This window comes from Hibiscus syriacus, unplaced genomic scaffold, assembly GCF_006381635.1.
Source record: "Hibiscus syriacus cultivar Baekdansim isolate YM2019G1 unplaced genomic scaffold, ASM638163v2 tig00116962_pilon, whole genome shotgun sequence".
Lineage (NCBI taxonomy): Eukaryota > Viridiplantae > Streptophyta > Magnoliopsida > Malvales > Malvaceae > Hibiscus > Hibiscus syriacus.
The window spans coordinates 825,087-836,880 of record NW_024063488.1 but is presented as its reverse complement, the minus strand read 5'-3'; the positions used below and the strand labels follow the sequence as shown (position 1 = coordinate 836,880).

Sequence of the window (11,794 nt, the reverse complement as noted above, 5' to 3'; positions counted from 1 at the left end):
GGAAGTTTGACCCGCCTTATTCATTACGAGTTTGTGAGTTTCCGACATAAATGAATTTGCAACGCATATTTTCAGGAAATAAAAAGTTCATATAAAGTCAACTCTGATGGACATTCACCATGTTAAATGCAAATGACAAAAACAAATAATCTTATATAATAAAACTTCCACTTAATTGACCGAAAATCAAGAAGAGTAGAACTTCCACTGAGTTTCAATGTCAGTAAGGCCATTCATGAACAGCTGAAAATTTCGTTTTCCAATATGTAGAACTTCCAATTGGAGTCAAACCTTCCATGTTATAATTGCTTCTACTGTCCCATTTAACTAATCAATTTAAGCAATTTGAATTACATATTCAAAACCATACTTGTACCGATTTACCGTTTTATCCTTTTCTTTTTTAGTAAACTACGTATTTAGTCACCTAACTCTCACATTACTTCTGTTTTGGTCACCCAATTCAAAATCATCACTGACATTACGTTTTGGTTTATTTTGGTTATCCGCCGCTAAGAAATTAACAGTGATATTGAGGTGTAATCATAAGGTAATGCCATGTACATCATTGAAAAAAATTAAAAATGTCATATCAGTAGTTCTGTTATTTTTTTAACAACGGATGACTAAAATAAAACTAAAACATAACGTAGTGATGATTATGAAAAAAAAAGTTAGGTGACCAAAACGGAACTAAAGTGATAATTGGGTGACTAAATTCATAGTAACGCTTTCTTTCTTTTTTTAGTGTATAAACAATGTGCTCCCTATTCATTGGTCTTAATGAAAGAAAAATACCACGGCCTAGTTCTACTATACATTGCTTGTTTCCTACCAACCAAGACTATTTTTCCTTTCTCATTCCTTTCAGTACACTCTTTTCTCTCTCGACACTAATTTGGTTTTAAAAACAAACAAACAAAAGAGCTTATATTATTTTTAATCGTTGAATGATTGAGATCACTACCATGGCAGCTATGGTAGTGTGTTTCAGTACCCTTTCGGTTCTATTTATGGTTTCCTTGTTGTGTAAACTTGTGTTAGACACCATATCATGTTACTTGCTGATTCCCAGACGAATAAGGAAAACCATGGCGAAACAAGGAGTGCATGGCCCGAAACCCATCGGAGTAACCGGCAACATACTTGAAATGTTCAAACTAACATCGGAATCGACCTCGAAAGACATGGAAACCGTCAACCACGACATCGTCGGCCGGCTTTTGCCGCATTATGTCAAATGGTCCAAATCATACGGTATGTAATATGTATATGCTTAACTAATAGTACCATGCTTGGTTTCAGTCTTATGGTTTTTCTTCTGGGAATTTTTGGACAGGGAAAAGATTCATATACTGGCATGGGATTGAACCTAGGATGTGTGTGACAGAGACTGAACTGATCAAAGAACTGATGACCAAACACCACCTGGTAACAGGCAAATCATGGCTACAACAGCAAGGCTCGAAACATTTTACTGGGAGAGGTTTGTTAATGGCTAATGACCGGAACTGGTACCACCAGCGCCATATCGCTGCTCCAGCGTTCATGGGGGATAATCTAAAGGTACTGTAATCTAATCTCTAATGTGCTTTGATGGTTTGAAATTATATCATTTTTTTCGTTTCAACAGAGTTATTCCGGACATATGGTGGACTGCACCAAGCAGATGATCCAATCACTGCAGAATGCAGTACATTCAGGCCAAAGTGAGTTCGAAATCGGAGAATACATGTCTAGGCTTACAGCTGATATAATCGCAAGAACTGAATTCGACAGCAGTTACGAGAAAGGGAAACAAATATTCAATCTTTTAACATCGTTGCAACACCTTTGCGCTCAAGCAAGCAGGCACTTGTGCTTTCCAGGAAGCCGGTGAGTAATTTTTCCATTTTTCCGGTTCTTTCCAGCCAGGTATTATGAACTTGAAGAGTAAATGTATTCAATCTTTTTCCAGGTTTTTCCCAACAAAATACAACAGAGAAATGAAGTCCCTGAAGATGGAGGTGGATAGATTACTATTGGAGATAATACAAAACCGAAAAGACTGTGTAGAAATTGGGCGGAGCAGTTCACATGGGAATGATCTGTTGGGTGTCTTGCTTAATGAGATGGAGAAGAAGAGAGGAGACAAATTCAAACTAAACATGCAGTTGATAATGGATGAATGCAAGACTTTCTTCTTCGCCGGCCATGAAACCACTGCTCTTTTGCTTACGTGGACTCTCATGTTACTGGCCACAAACCCTGCTTGGCAAGATAAGGTTCGAGCTCAACTCAAACAGATCTGCAATGGCGGTGTTCCGTCTGTTCATCAACTCAATAAACTAACTGTGGTGAGACTTCTTTTTTTCATGGCGTAAACCTATAGGGAAGAGGATAATTTTCATTTTATTTTTTTATGGTGCTTTTTTTTTTATTCATTCATGGAAGGTTATTTATTTATATGAGATGGTTTTCTTGAAAAGACTCTTCCACTAGTAAAGCCACACATAGGGATGCATATTTAACTTAGATTTGATAAATTTTGATCGATAAATTTTGATTCGATAAATTAGATCGATTCGAATATTCTTTTCATAAAATTTAAATTAGGTCGAATTTAATTTTAAGGTAAAAAATCCACAACTTGATATGAGATAATATTATGATCATCTTGAATAATTATAATAATTCCATTTTCTATTTTTTTTACTTAGATCATTATTTTACTAATTAAATTAATTTTTTTTATTTAGAGAGAGATAGGATCTATTCACAATGTATAATTTTTTTTTAGTTTTACACAAAATATAAGTAAATCTTAACTCATATATATAAGAGTTAAGTCATATCGGATCAAACACGAATTTTAACTTTAAAAAAATCAAATTTAATAACTAAAAATTCAATCTTAACCCAAATTATGACTATCTTAATCATAGAAAACTATATTTCAAAGTATAAAAGTATTTTAACATTTTTCAAAATTTATAATCTGAACTTTTTCAATCTCCACTTTTCAATATTTAATCCTATTTCTAGCCGCCTAGTGGATAATATAGCCATTATTTTATTTCATTATTATTATATAAATTATAAGCCCCAAAGCTGCATAATCTATTTTTGAATTGAAAATCATAGGGGGGGGAAATCTTTTTGGACATCACAAACAAGTCTTAGAAAGATCCAGCAAAGATTCTACTTAAACTGACACCCAAATTATAATGGTTAGAATTCTTTTTATACACAAGGGAGTCAAAAAAGCCTTCCCTGAGATATTGCTTCATGCCAACGTTTTAAATTACAGTTGTAATCATGTTTTCGATTGTATTACGTATATCGCGATTATAAATATAACGGATGTTATTGCAGTCATTACGGATGTTGCAGTCGTATAATACTAATTTCGAATGGCACCGTTACCACTATATAATAGTTGATATTTCGATAATGAATTGCTATTTATTTAAATCCATACATCGTGATTTCTTCTATTAATGAATTCTTTTCTTTTTTCTTTGGTGTAGCTACACATGGTTATAAACGAGTCGTTGAGACTGTATCCACCAGCGACGGTGCTGCCACGGATGGCATTTGAAGACATTAAATTGGGCGATCTTTTCATCTCCAAGGGACTATCGATATGGATACCAGTGTTGGCGATACATCACAGTGAAGAATTGTGGGGAAAGGATGTCAATGAATTCAATCCCGATAGGTTCAATTCGAGACCTTACGCCTCCAGTCGTCATTTCATGCCATTTGCCGCCGGTCCTCGGAATTGTATCGGCCAATCTTTCGCCATGATGGAAGCTAAGATCATATTATCCATGTTTATCTCACGGTTCAGCTTCACGATTTCAAAAAGCTATCGCCATGCTCCGGTCGTTGTCATGACTCTAAAGCCGAAATATGGAGTTCAAGTGCACTTGAACCCGTTGGATCCTTGAAACAAGCCGATTTTGTAGTGGAATCCACCGAGTAGAGAACGTAATTTTGATAATACATTAGCATCATTACAAGAACAAGTTTATGAAATCGAGATTATAACATAATATCATTTTGTTTTTTTAATAGTTTCGGTGATTACAATATAATATATATTTAGAATCTTTTTTAGTCATTGACATTACACACATCCTCTAAATATAAATATTCAAATTTAAAACCTCTTAAAAGAATAATAATTTATCAGTAAGATCGCTTAATGAGTCTAATAACGTAAAATTAATTAGTTAATCAAGGACAGTCCATAACATAATATTCATTCCCCTCTCCATTTAATTTTCATGAAAAAATTATTGCAACTTGTATTTCAGTTTCTTAGCCACCCACATCTGCTTGTTAAGATGCTCCTCCACTACCTTTTTTTTATTATTCTTAAAATCTCTACTTATTTTTCTACCAAATTTCGTGTCAGTGTCTCTATTTATTTATCATTTTCTGTCATTGTCCACAGCACTGTGTACGATAAATTCCTACGCACACGTTCGTTCTTTTTTTATTGGTCTGACCCTTTGAGTTTAAGAACACGTTCATCCAACTTTTAAGTGAATTTTAAAATACAATTCGGCAATATAAGATAATTTTTTAAGTTAAATAGATTATAATTGAAAATGATATATTTTTTATAGTATTTTTCTTTTGTATGTCTTAAATTATTTTAATATAATTTCTCGGTCGAAATTAAAAATATTATAAATTTATATAATATTTTAAATTGAACATAATAACATTTTTAAATAAAATCATCTTAAATTAATCTTAAATTAACACACCGCACTACAGAACTGTCCAACTTCACGTGATACACTTATAATTTATTTTGAGACAATCTCAAATGTACTTAATTTATTTATTTATTTATTTTGTTTATTGGCATGGATCAAATATTGATATTGATATTGAAAGACAACTCGTACTTGTACCAATTGAATTTAGGATTTGTGGGCATACATACTAATGCTCTCCAACAAACGTAAAGATACTATTTGGTTGGTAAATTTCAGGAATAATATACAAACTTACCCTTATCTTATCATTAGTATTCCACTTTAACAATTTCTTTTTCCTTTTTTTTAATCTCTTTATGCTTATCTCTTCATCATATAGAAATACATAATTAGAAATTTATAGATTTCACAAACCGGATTGATACATCAATATGTATTCTATATTACTTAATCGCCGCATGCATGTAATTACAATTTTATAATCTGCTTTTATTTGTAATGATTGTTATTTTTTTTATTAAAACCGCTAATTTTATTAAAAATAAAAAAAATCTAAATACAATGAAGGTTTACTATCACAACAGTAAATTAAATAAATAATAAGCATATTTTCTTATAATTATTAACACGAGAAAACTAACCACTTAAAATCACACAATGACTATACAAGGAAAATGTAAAAAAAAATTAATCAAAAATGTGAATAGATCTGACTGCATCAGAAAATGAACCACAAAAGGAGATCAAACTATTGAAAGATCTCCGACAAACCACAAATCAAATTCGAACGACATAAAAAAATTATTCACGAACGCAAATAACATATTCAAATCTAATATGAGGGTCCAAAGTAGGAAAATTCGGCGTAATAACAAATAAGCGTCATCATGATCAATCGTGGAGATGTCAAATCCAATCCTGAGAAAATGATAAACTAAAACAACAGTCAAATAACCAAAAACGTACATAAAGATAGAAGAAAACATACCATGAAAACAAAGAAAAAGCATATCATAAAAACAAAATTATTAAAATTTAAAAACAAAAAAATAAAGATATGTTATAATAAAATAAAAGAATAACAATAAATATTGATGATCAATGATCGGCACCAAGGTTAATATTGATGTCGGTCACAAAATGAAGAAAAAGATAAATTAACAGGGTCAAAAAAAAGAAAGAAAATTAGGGCAAGCCCTCGTTTATTTTTTTTAAATAATGTGTTGTTATATATATATTTACCTTCTCAGTTCTAAGGTTTTTGCCTCAACTAATTCGAATCGATCCGCGTCGTACGTCCTTTTGTGGGTGAGTCTCCCAGCATGGATTTTCTACATACACAACGAATCCAACTCGAAACTTTACTTAAGTTATATCAAGTTACTTATCACTTAAACCAACTCCTATCGATAATAATATGTTATTCTTTAACTTCATATGTATAAAAAATACATTATCGATAATTAAATATAATCTCCGGTTTATATATTTTAGAAGTGAATAATATGAATAATTGAGAAATGACAATATTTATAAATTGTGTATTCTACAATATATTTGGACAATATGAATTAGAAGTGAGTATTCGATTGAGTTAATTTAAAAAATTGAGTTAATAAAGTTGACGAGTTTTATTTTATAATTCAAACTTTATTTTAAAAAAATTCAAGTTGAATCGAGTTCTTCGAGTTTTTGTTTAAATTTAATTATAAATATTTATAATATTATGTTATTAATTGATTCCAATTTAAATAATTTTCTATAACCATATATGATATACATATATATTTCTTCATATTTTTATATGTGATGTATATATATCATGCAAAGTTGAGGGAGTCAAGTTTAACTTGAAAATCAATCCATTAACTACTAAAAGTTTTAAATTATTTGAGTTATTGGAATCCCATTTTATAACTCAAACTTTATTTGAAAATGTTTCGAATCAAATTGAATTTTTTGACATTGAATCAAGTCAAAATTTGATTAATTTTTAATTGAGCTGAGTTGTACTCATCCATTATATGGGCGAAGGCATGATCTTCATGGGTTAAATGGGTCCAGATTTATTTTCTTAAAGGTGGATCTTCTGGATGCTTAAGTGTTTTATAGAATACATTGGGCTTGAGTTATGCACAACATGCTACAAAAGTCAAGAGGGTTGCAGCCCATCCAAGTTTGGCTAACATGGAGTGTATGGGCTTATGATCCAGCCTTAGCCATTACCAAGAAAGGTCCAAAATACTTGGGGTCCATTGAGTTCGAGCCAAGTTTGAATTTGCAATGTTTGAAAACAAAAGATTGAATTGTAACACCCCAATTTAGGGGATAAATTTAAGAAATTATAAAGTGATGAATTTAATTGGAATTTTGGAAGGAAATTGAGGATTATATTGAAAAATTTCAAAGTTGGCAGACCATTTTATAAAGTGCAAGAAATTCAGTGACTAAACTTATGATTTGATCATTTTTCTTTTGGAATGAATTATAACACCCTTTCCTGTGTATTCTGCATATTAATTTCTTAGTTTCCCTCCCCCTTCAATTCTCCTTTCAACTCCGATCTAATTGTTGTCCGACCTCCGATAGACAAACCGAAACCACCATCGTGTTTGTTGTCGACCGAGGAACAAAACCCCTCAAACCTTTCGTCGTGAATCATCGCCGTTCGTCGTTAATTTCAATCGGAAGTATCATCGGTAATAACTCGATTTCAATTGGTTTTTCGTCGATTCACGACAATCCGGTCATCCGTTTCTGATACCTCCCGCACCATCGTGTTCCTTGCATCGTTCCGAGTCCACCAGTGTTCTCCGTTTCTCCTTCGTCGCCAGCGCGTGGAGGGGTGAGACCGCCAAAATTCTGATGTTTCAGAATCGAGCTATCCGCCGTTCAAAATTGTGAACCGAGCTTTGTAAGTGCCTCAAAATTGCTTAAAATAATTTTTAGGAATTTTTCCGAGAATTTTACGACACCTTATAACTGTTCACGCGCCCCACGCGCCACCCCCGAGAGTGGGCATCGTCTTGTTGTAATTAATTTCTGTTTGGGTGCTATTTGTGTAAAATTCAGGTGTTAGTGGCTAATTTTGTAATTAATTTCTGTTAGGGTGATATTTGTGTAAAATGGTTGAATGTTGACTGTTGACCGTTTACCGACGTTGACCACAATTAACCAGAACTTTGATCGGCTTTGACCGGGCATTAAACGACCTTTGACTTTGACCGAGTATACCTATTCTGAAGTTTTTCGACGTTCTGAATCCGATTCCGCAGTCCGTTTTTTCAAATCCGGACCTGAAGATCTCGAAATTGCCAGTCAAACCCGTTGACTTTGATTTTGACCGAAAATTCTAAATTTTCGAAAAGTCATATTTTATGCTTTCGACGTCCTGAATTCGAATCTGAAGTTCGTTTCACTAAATTCGAACCCGGTAAGCTATTTTTCACTGATTTATCATCTGATTCGATCCATTTTTCAGAATTAAGCTCCATTTTTTTATGTAATTTCTGTTGATATGGATCCTAGGAAATATTGGAAGTTGAATTAAAGATCAAAGTCGTTCGAATGGAATTTATATGGCCGATCAGTATAGCACAGAAATCGAGGTAATACTTTACTACCTCTTTATGCTTTATGGAACATGTTGATATTGGTAAATGAATGAATAAGATAACATTGATCACTTTTGTGAACTTGAATAATTTATACACTCGATATGAATATGGTAGAAATTCTGTAACTGAATACGGATCAAATGACTAATATAAGAGATTGATGAATTGTTAGAATTAAATTACAAGTTTGTGATTGGTGACAAAGAAATCAGCCCTTGATTTGTAACTTATATTTTATATCATCAAAGGTTAAATGTTAAAGGTACTTGGATGAAAAATTATGAGGATACTCTGGTAGGGTAATATTATGAAAATACCCTTATGTTGTAGGATGACAATAATTGTCCCTGAAGTTGGTTAATAACTCTGAAAAGACATATTGATCCGATATAATTACAGATGTGCATAAGAAATGCTAGTTTTGCTTGGAAAATTTGGATAACTGGTTTTTAATGCCAAAAAGGGTTTGTGCAAGATGCTAGAAGTTTGTTAAGGAATAATTTCAAGATCAGAGAATGTTCGGCAAAGCAATTGACCATAGGATCTTTAAATTATAATTATTTTCGTTAAGAGCTAATATTGAAATTATCTGGTTAGGAAATTATGAAAATGCCCCTAAGAGGTAAAATAGTCTGAGTTGACCCTGAATGAGAAAGTACTTTGAGAATTTGCACTTAACTCGATTAATTACGAATTTGATTGTTAAGATCCTGACTTAGTGCAGAAAATTCTTGATATTCCGTTGGTAAAAATCTGAGAAGGTACTTGACCCGAAAATATCCGAGTTACGAGTAAATACCTGAAGAATAATTTATCGGGGTGCTCTTTTATCAGAATTGTTCGAAGGGACTGAAATAGATGATAAATTGGAATTAAATAATAAGACAGGATGAAATAAAATGATTGAAATACATTGGATCAGTAGAATGACCAGAATACTCTTGTAATGGAAATGACCCAAGAATATCACCAAGCTCAGGAATGATTGGATATCCTCGAGCTCTGAGATGAATGGAATAAAATTGAACACCAAAATTACCAAAATAACCTTATGGCCTAAACTAAGTAAATGTCTTGGATTAATTAAGGAATCCAAATAAGCATAGGTGTTGGACTACCTTTAAAAGTAATGGAACACAATTTAAGTGAGTAGATCAACTCTAAAGCTATGTCAATACCTGGATGGCATAGATATTACTTGAATGCGTGTTCGTCTTCTCAAGTTTGGCTCGATGATAAATTTTGGAAGTATTCAGCTCAACTCTAGATCGCATTCAGTACTAAGAATTGGACGTTTGTTCGACAAATCAACCACGAAGACCAAATTGAATGTAACGAAAGTACATGTATCTAAAATTCAGGAACGTTTGAATTACTCTGGAAAATCTCGAAGTAACTGGAATGGACATGATTACTAAATGAACTAGGTAACCTCAATGGCTGATGATTTAGTAAGTGATTTGGATAAGTCTAGAAACTCTGATTAGTTTACATAGTGTACAATTACAATGGGTTATGAACAAAATAATCAAATACGCCAGCATTACATGATATTGTGGAAGCGTGGAAATGAAATAAAGACATTGGAAGATCTATTCAGCGATGATTTCAAAAAAAATGATATTTGGACAAGAATGTGTGGTATTAAAGAGGAAATACCCTGCAAGAACAATGAATTGACCAATCGACAAGCATTAGTTCTCGGAACTATTCATCTAAGAGTTGTCCGATAATCCGATCAATCGACATAGAATGTAAATGTCCTGAACCTTCATTTATTCCTTATCGGCTTAAGTCACATTCTGAATAACTGATGATTCTGTCAGTTATTGAACTCTTCCAATAGTGATTCTGAATTCCGATATTCTATCGGTATTCTGAAGATCTGTGTTCCTCTACTTATTAAGATTATCCAATATCTTTGAATACTATCTGTAAATTCTGGTGTGTTCCCTACTCACATGAATATTTTACCTAATTTTTTATTTGATTTCTGATATGATACTTGACATGGATTCTGATATGATATCTGATATGGATTCTGATCTGATACTTGACTTTAATTTTGATCTTATACTTAACCTGGATTTTGATATGATACTTGACGTGAATTATGATTTGATTTTTGATATATCCGTTTACAGACGAAACATGTTTTATTTGGGGGGTAATGTTGGAGGAAGAATACCTGGAGGCTCCTCGACTGTGTGCTCAGGGCCTTACTTACCGGCTCCTCGGTTGTGTGCTCAGGGCCTTACTTACCTACTCCTCGGATGTGTGCTCAGGGCCTTACTGGACTTGACGGTGGGTGTATGGTTCTGGGGAACCTACACATTTTGGACTTGACGGATGGGGGTATATATATATATATATGTGTTTTAAAAAGATCTGAAAAGTTACATGATTTTTGGGAACACACTAGATAACCTATTCTGATCTCCTGAACCTAGATATCTGAAATATTTCCATCTGAACTGAATATTATCTGTTACTACCTTAAATATCAATGGGATCTCAGCTCAACCTAAAAAAATCTATAGATATATGAACCAATAAGGAAATATATGTTTATCTATATTTGCACGTTCTTCAGCATCATCTGGTAGTTCTGTATTACTGAGCTTTCCAAAGCTCACTCTGTTACTCATCTTTTTAGGTTAAAAGAATCGTACCAGTATATCTATCGACATCAGTAAGAGAGTTCTTCCGGCGTTGCTTGCAGAGTATTGTACATGTAATTAGGGGGCATGTAATTGTATTTGGTTTTATATACGAGTCTGAAAATCTGTTTTATTTTTTAAATAGTGACAAATGATTTTATAAGTTTACATGTTTTAATAAAAGTTTTAAATTTTCCGTTATTTTTACAGTGGGTCGCTCCGGTGGCCCTAATGTGACTTTCCGGATCGGGTCGGGTTACTCTTATCGGTCTGAGGGGGTTACATGAATAATAAAAATATCATCTTATTCTTTAGCTCAGTAATTTGATTATTTTATGATTTAGTTCAAATTTTTTTTGTTTATTTTATTTCTCTTTCGTTTTAAGCCTATTTTTTTTTACCAATTTTAACTCATATGCTCCTCAATTTTTGTAGAATACCTTTGTAACTATTATTTTTTTTGACAACATATTTCCACTATTGCAATTTAATAATTTAAGTTTGTGTTTTAACAAATTGACCGTTTGTCTGCAACTCTTTGTAATTTCTTTTTTCCATCTATTTCTGGACTCCTTTAATACTCTTATCAATATATTTCCTCAAAATCCTCTCCAAAAATAATAGAATAAATATATTATATAATTTTAGATGATTGTTTGATTTATTAAATAATATTACCAATCTGAGTACATGTGTGGAAAAAGAATATAAAAATATGTATGATAAGAGATAATTGTTTAAATCAGAATCGATCATAATCATAATATTATAAATTTTATATTTAAATGTGAACATAAATTCA

At 32.4% G+C, this 11,794-nt stretch overlaps 1 protein-coding gene across 1 annotated transcript; it reads left to right on the top strand.

Moving 5' to 3' along the window:
• Nucleotides 1–875: 875 nt before the first annotated feature.
• LOC120190119 (cytokinin hydroxylase-like) lies at nt 876–4,026 on the top strand. Its single transcript, XM_039193247.1, has 5 exons — nt 876–1,257; nt 1,340–1,566; nt 1,634–1,875; nt 1,958–2,336; nt 3,510–4,026. The coding sequence occupies exons 1-5, from the start codon at nt 951–953 to the stop codon at nt 3,930–3,932; spliced, it is 1,578 nt and encodes a 525-aa protein (XP_039049178.1). The 5' UTR covers nt 876–950; the 3' UTR covers nt 3,933–4,026.
• Nucleotides 4,027–11,794: the final 7,768 nt, after the last annotated feature.

Coding starts and splice junctions, on each gene's coding strand:
- LOC120190119 (XM_039193247.1), top strand. CDS start 951: ATGATTGAGATCACTACCATGGCAGCTATGGTAGTGTGTTTCAGTACC. Junction 1,876..1,957: donor TTGTGCTTTCCAGGAAGCCG/GTGAGTAATTTT, acceptor ATCTTTTTCCAG/GTTTTTCCCAACAAAATACA. Junction 2,337..3,509: donor AACTCAATAAACTAACTGTG/GTGAGACTTCTT, acceptor TCTTTGGTGTAG/CTACACATGGTTATAAACGA.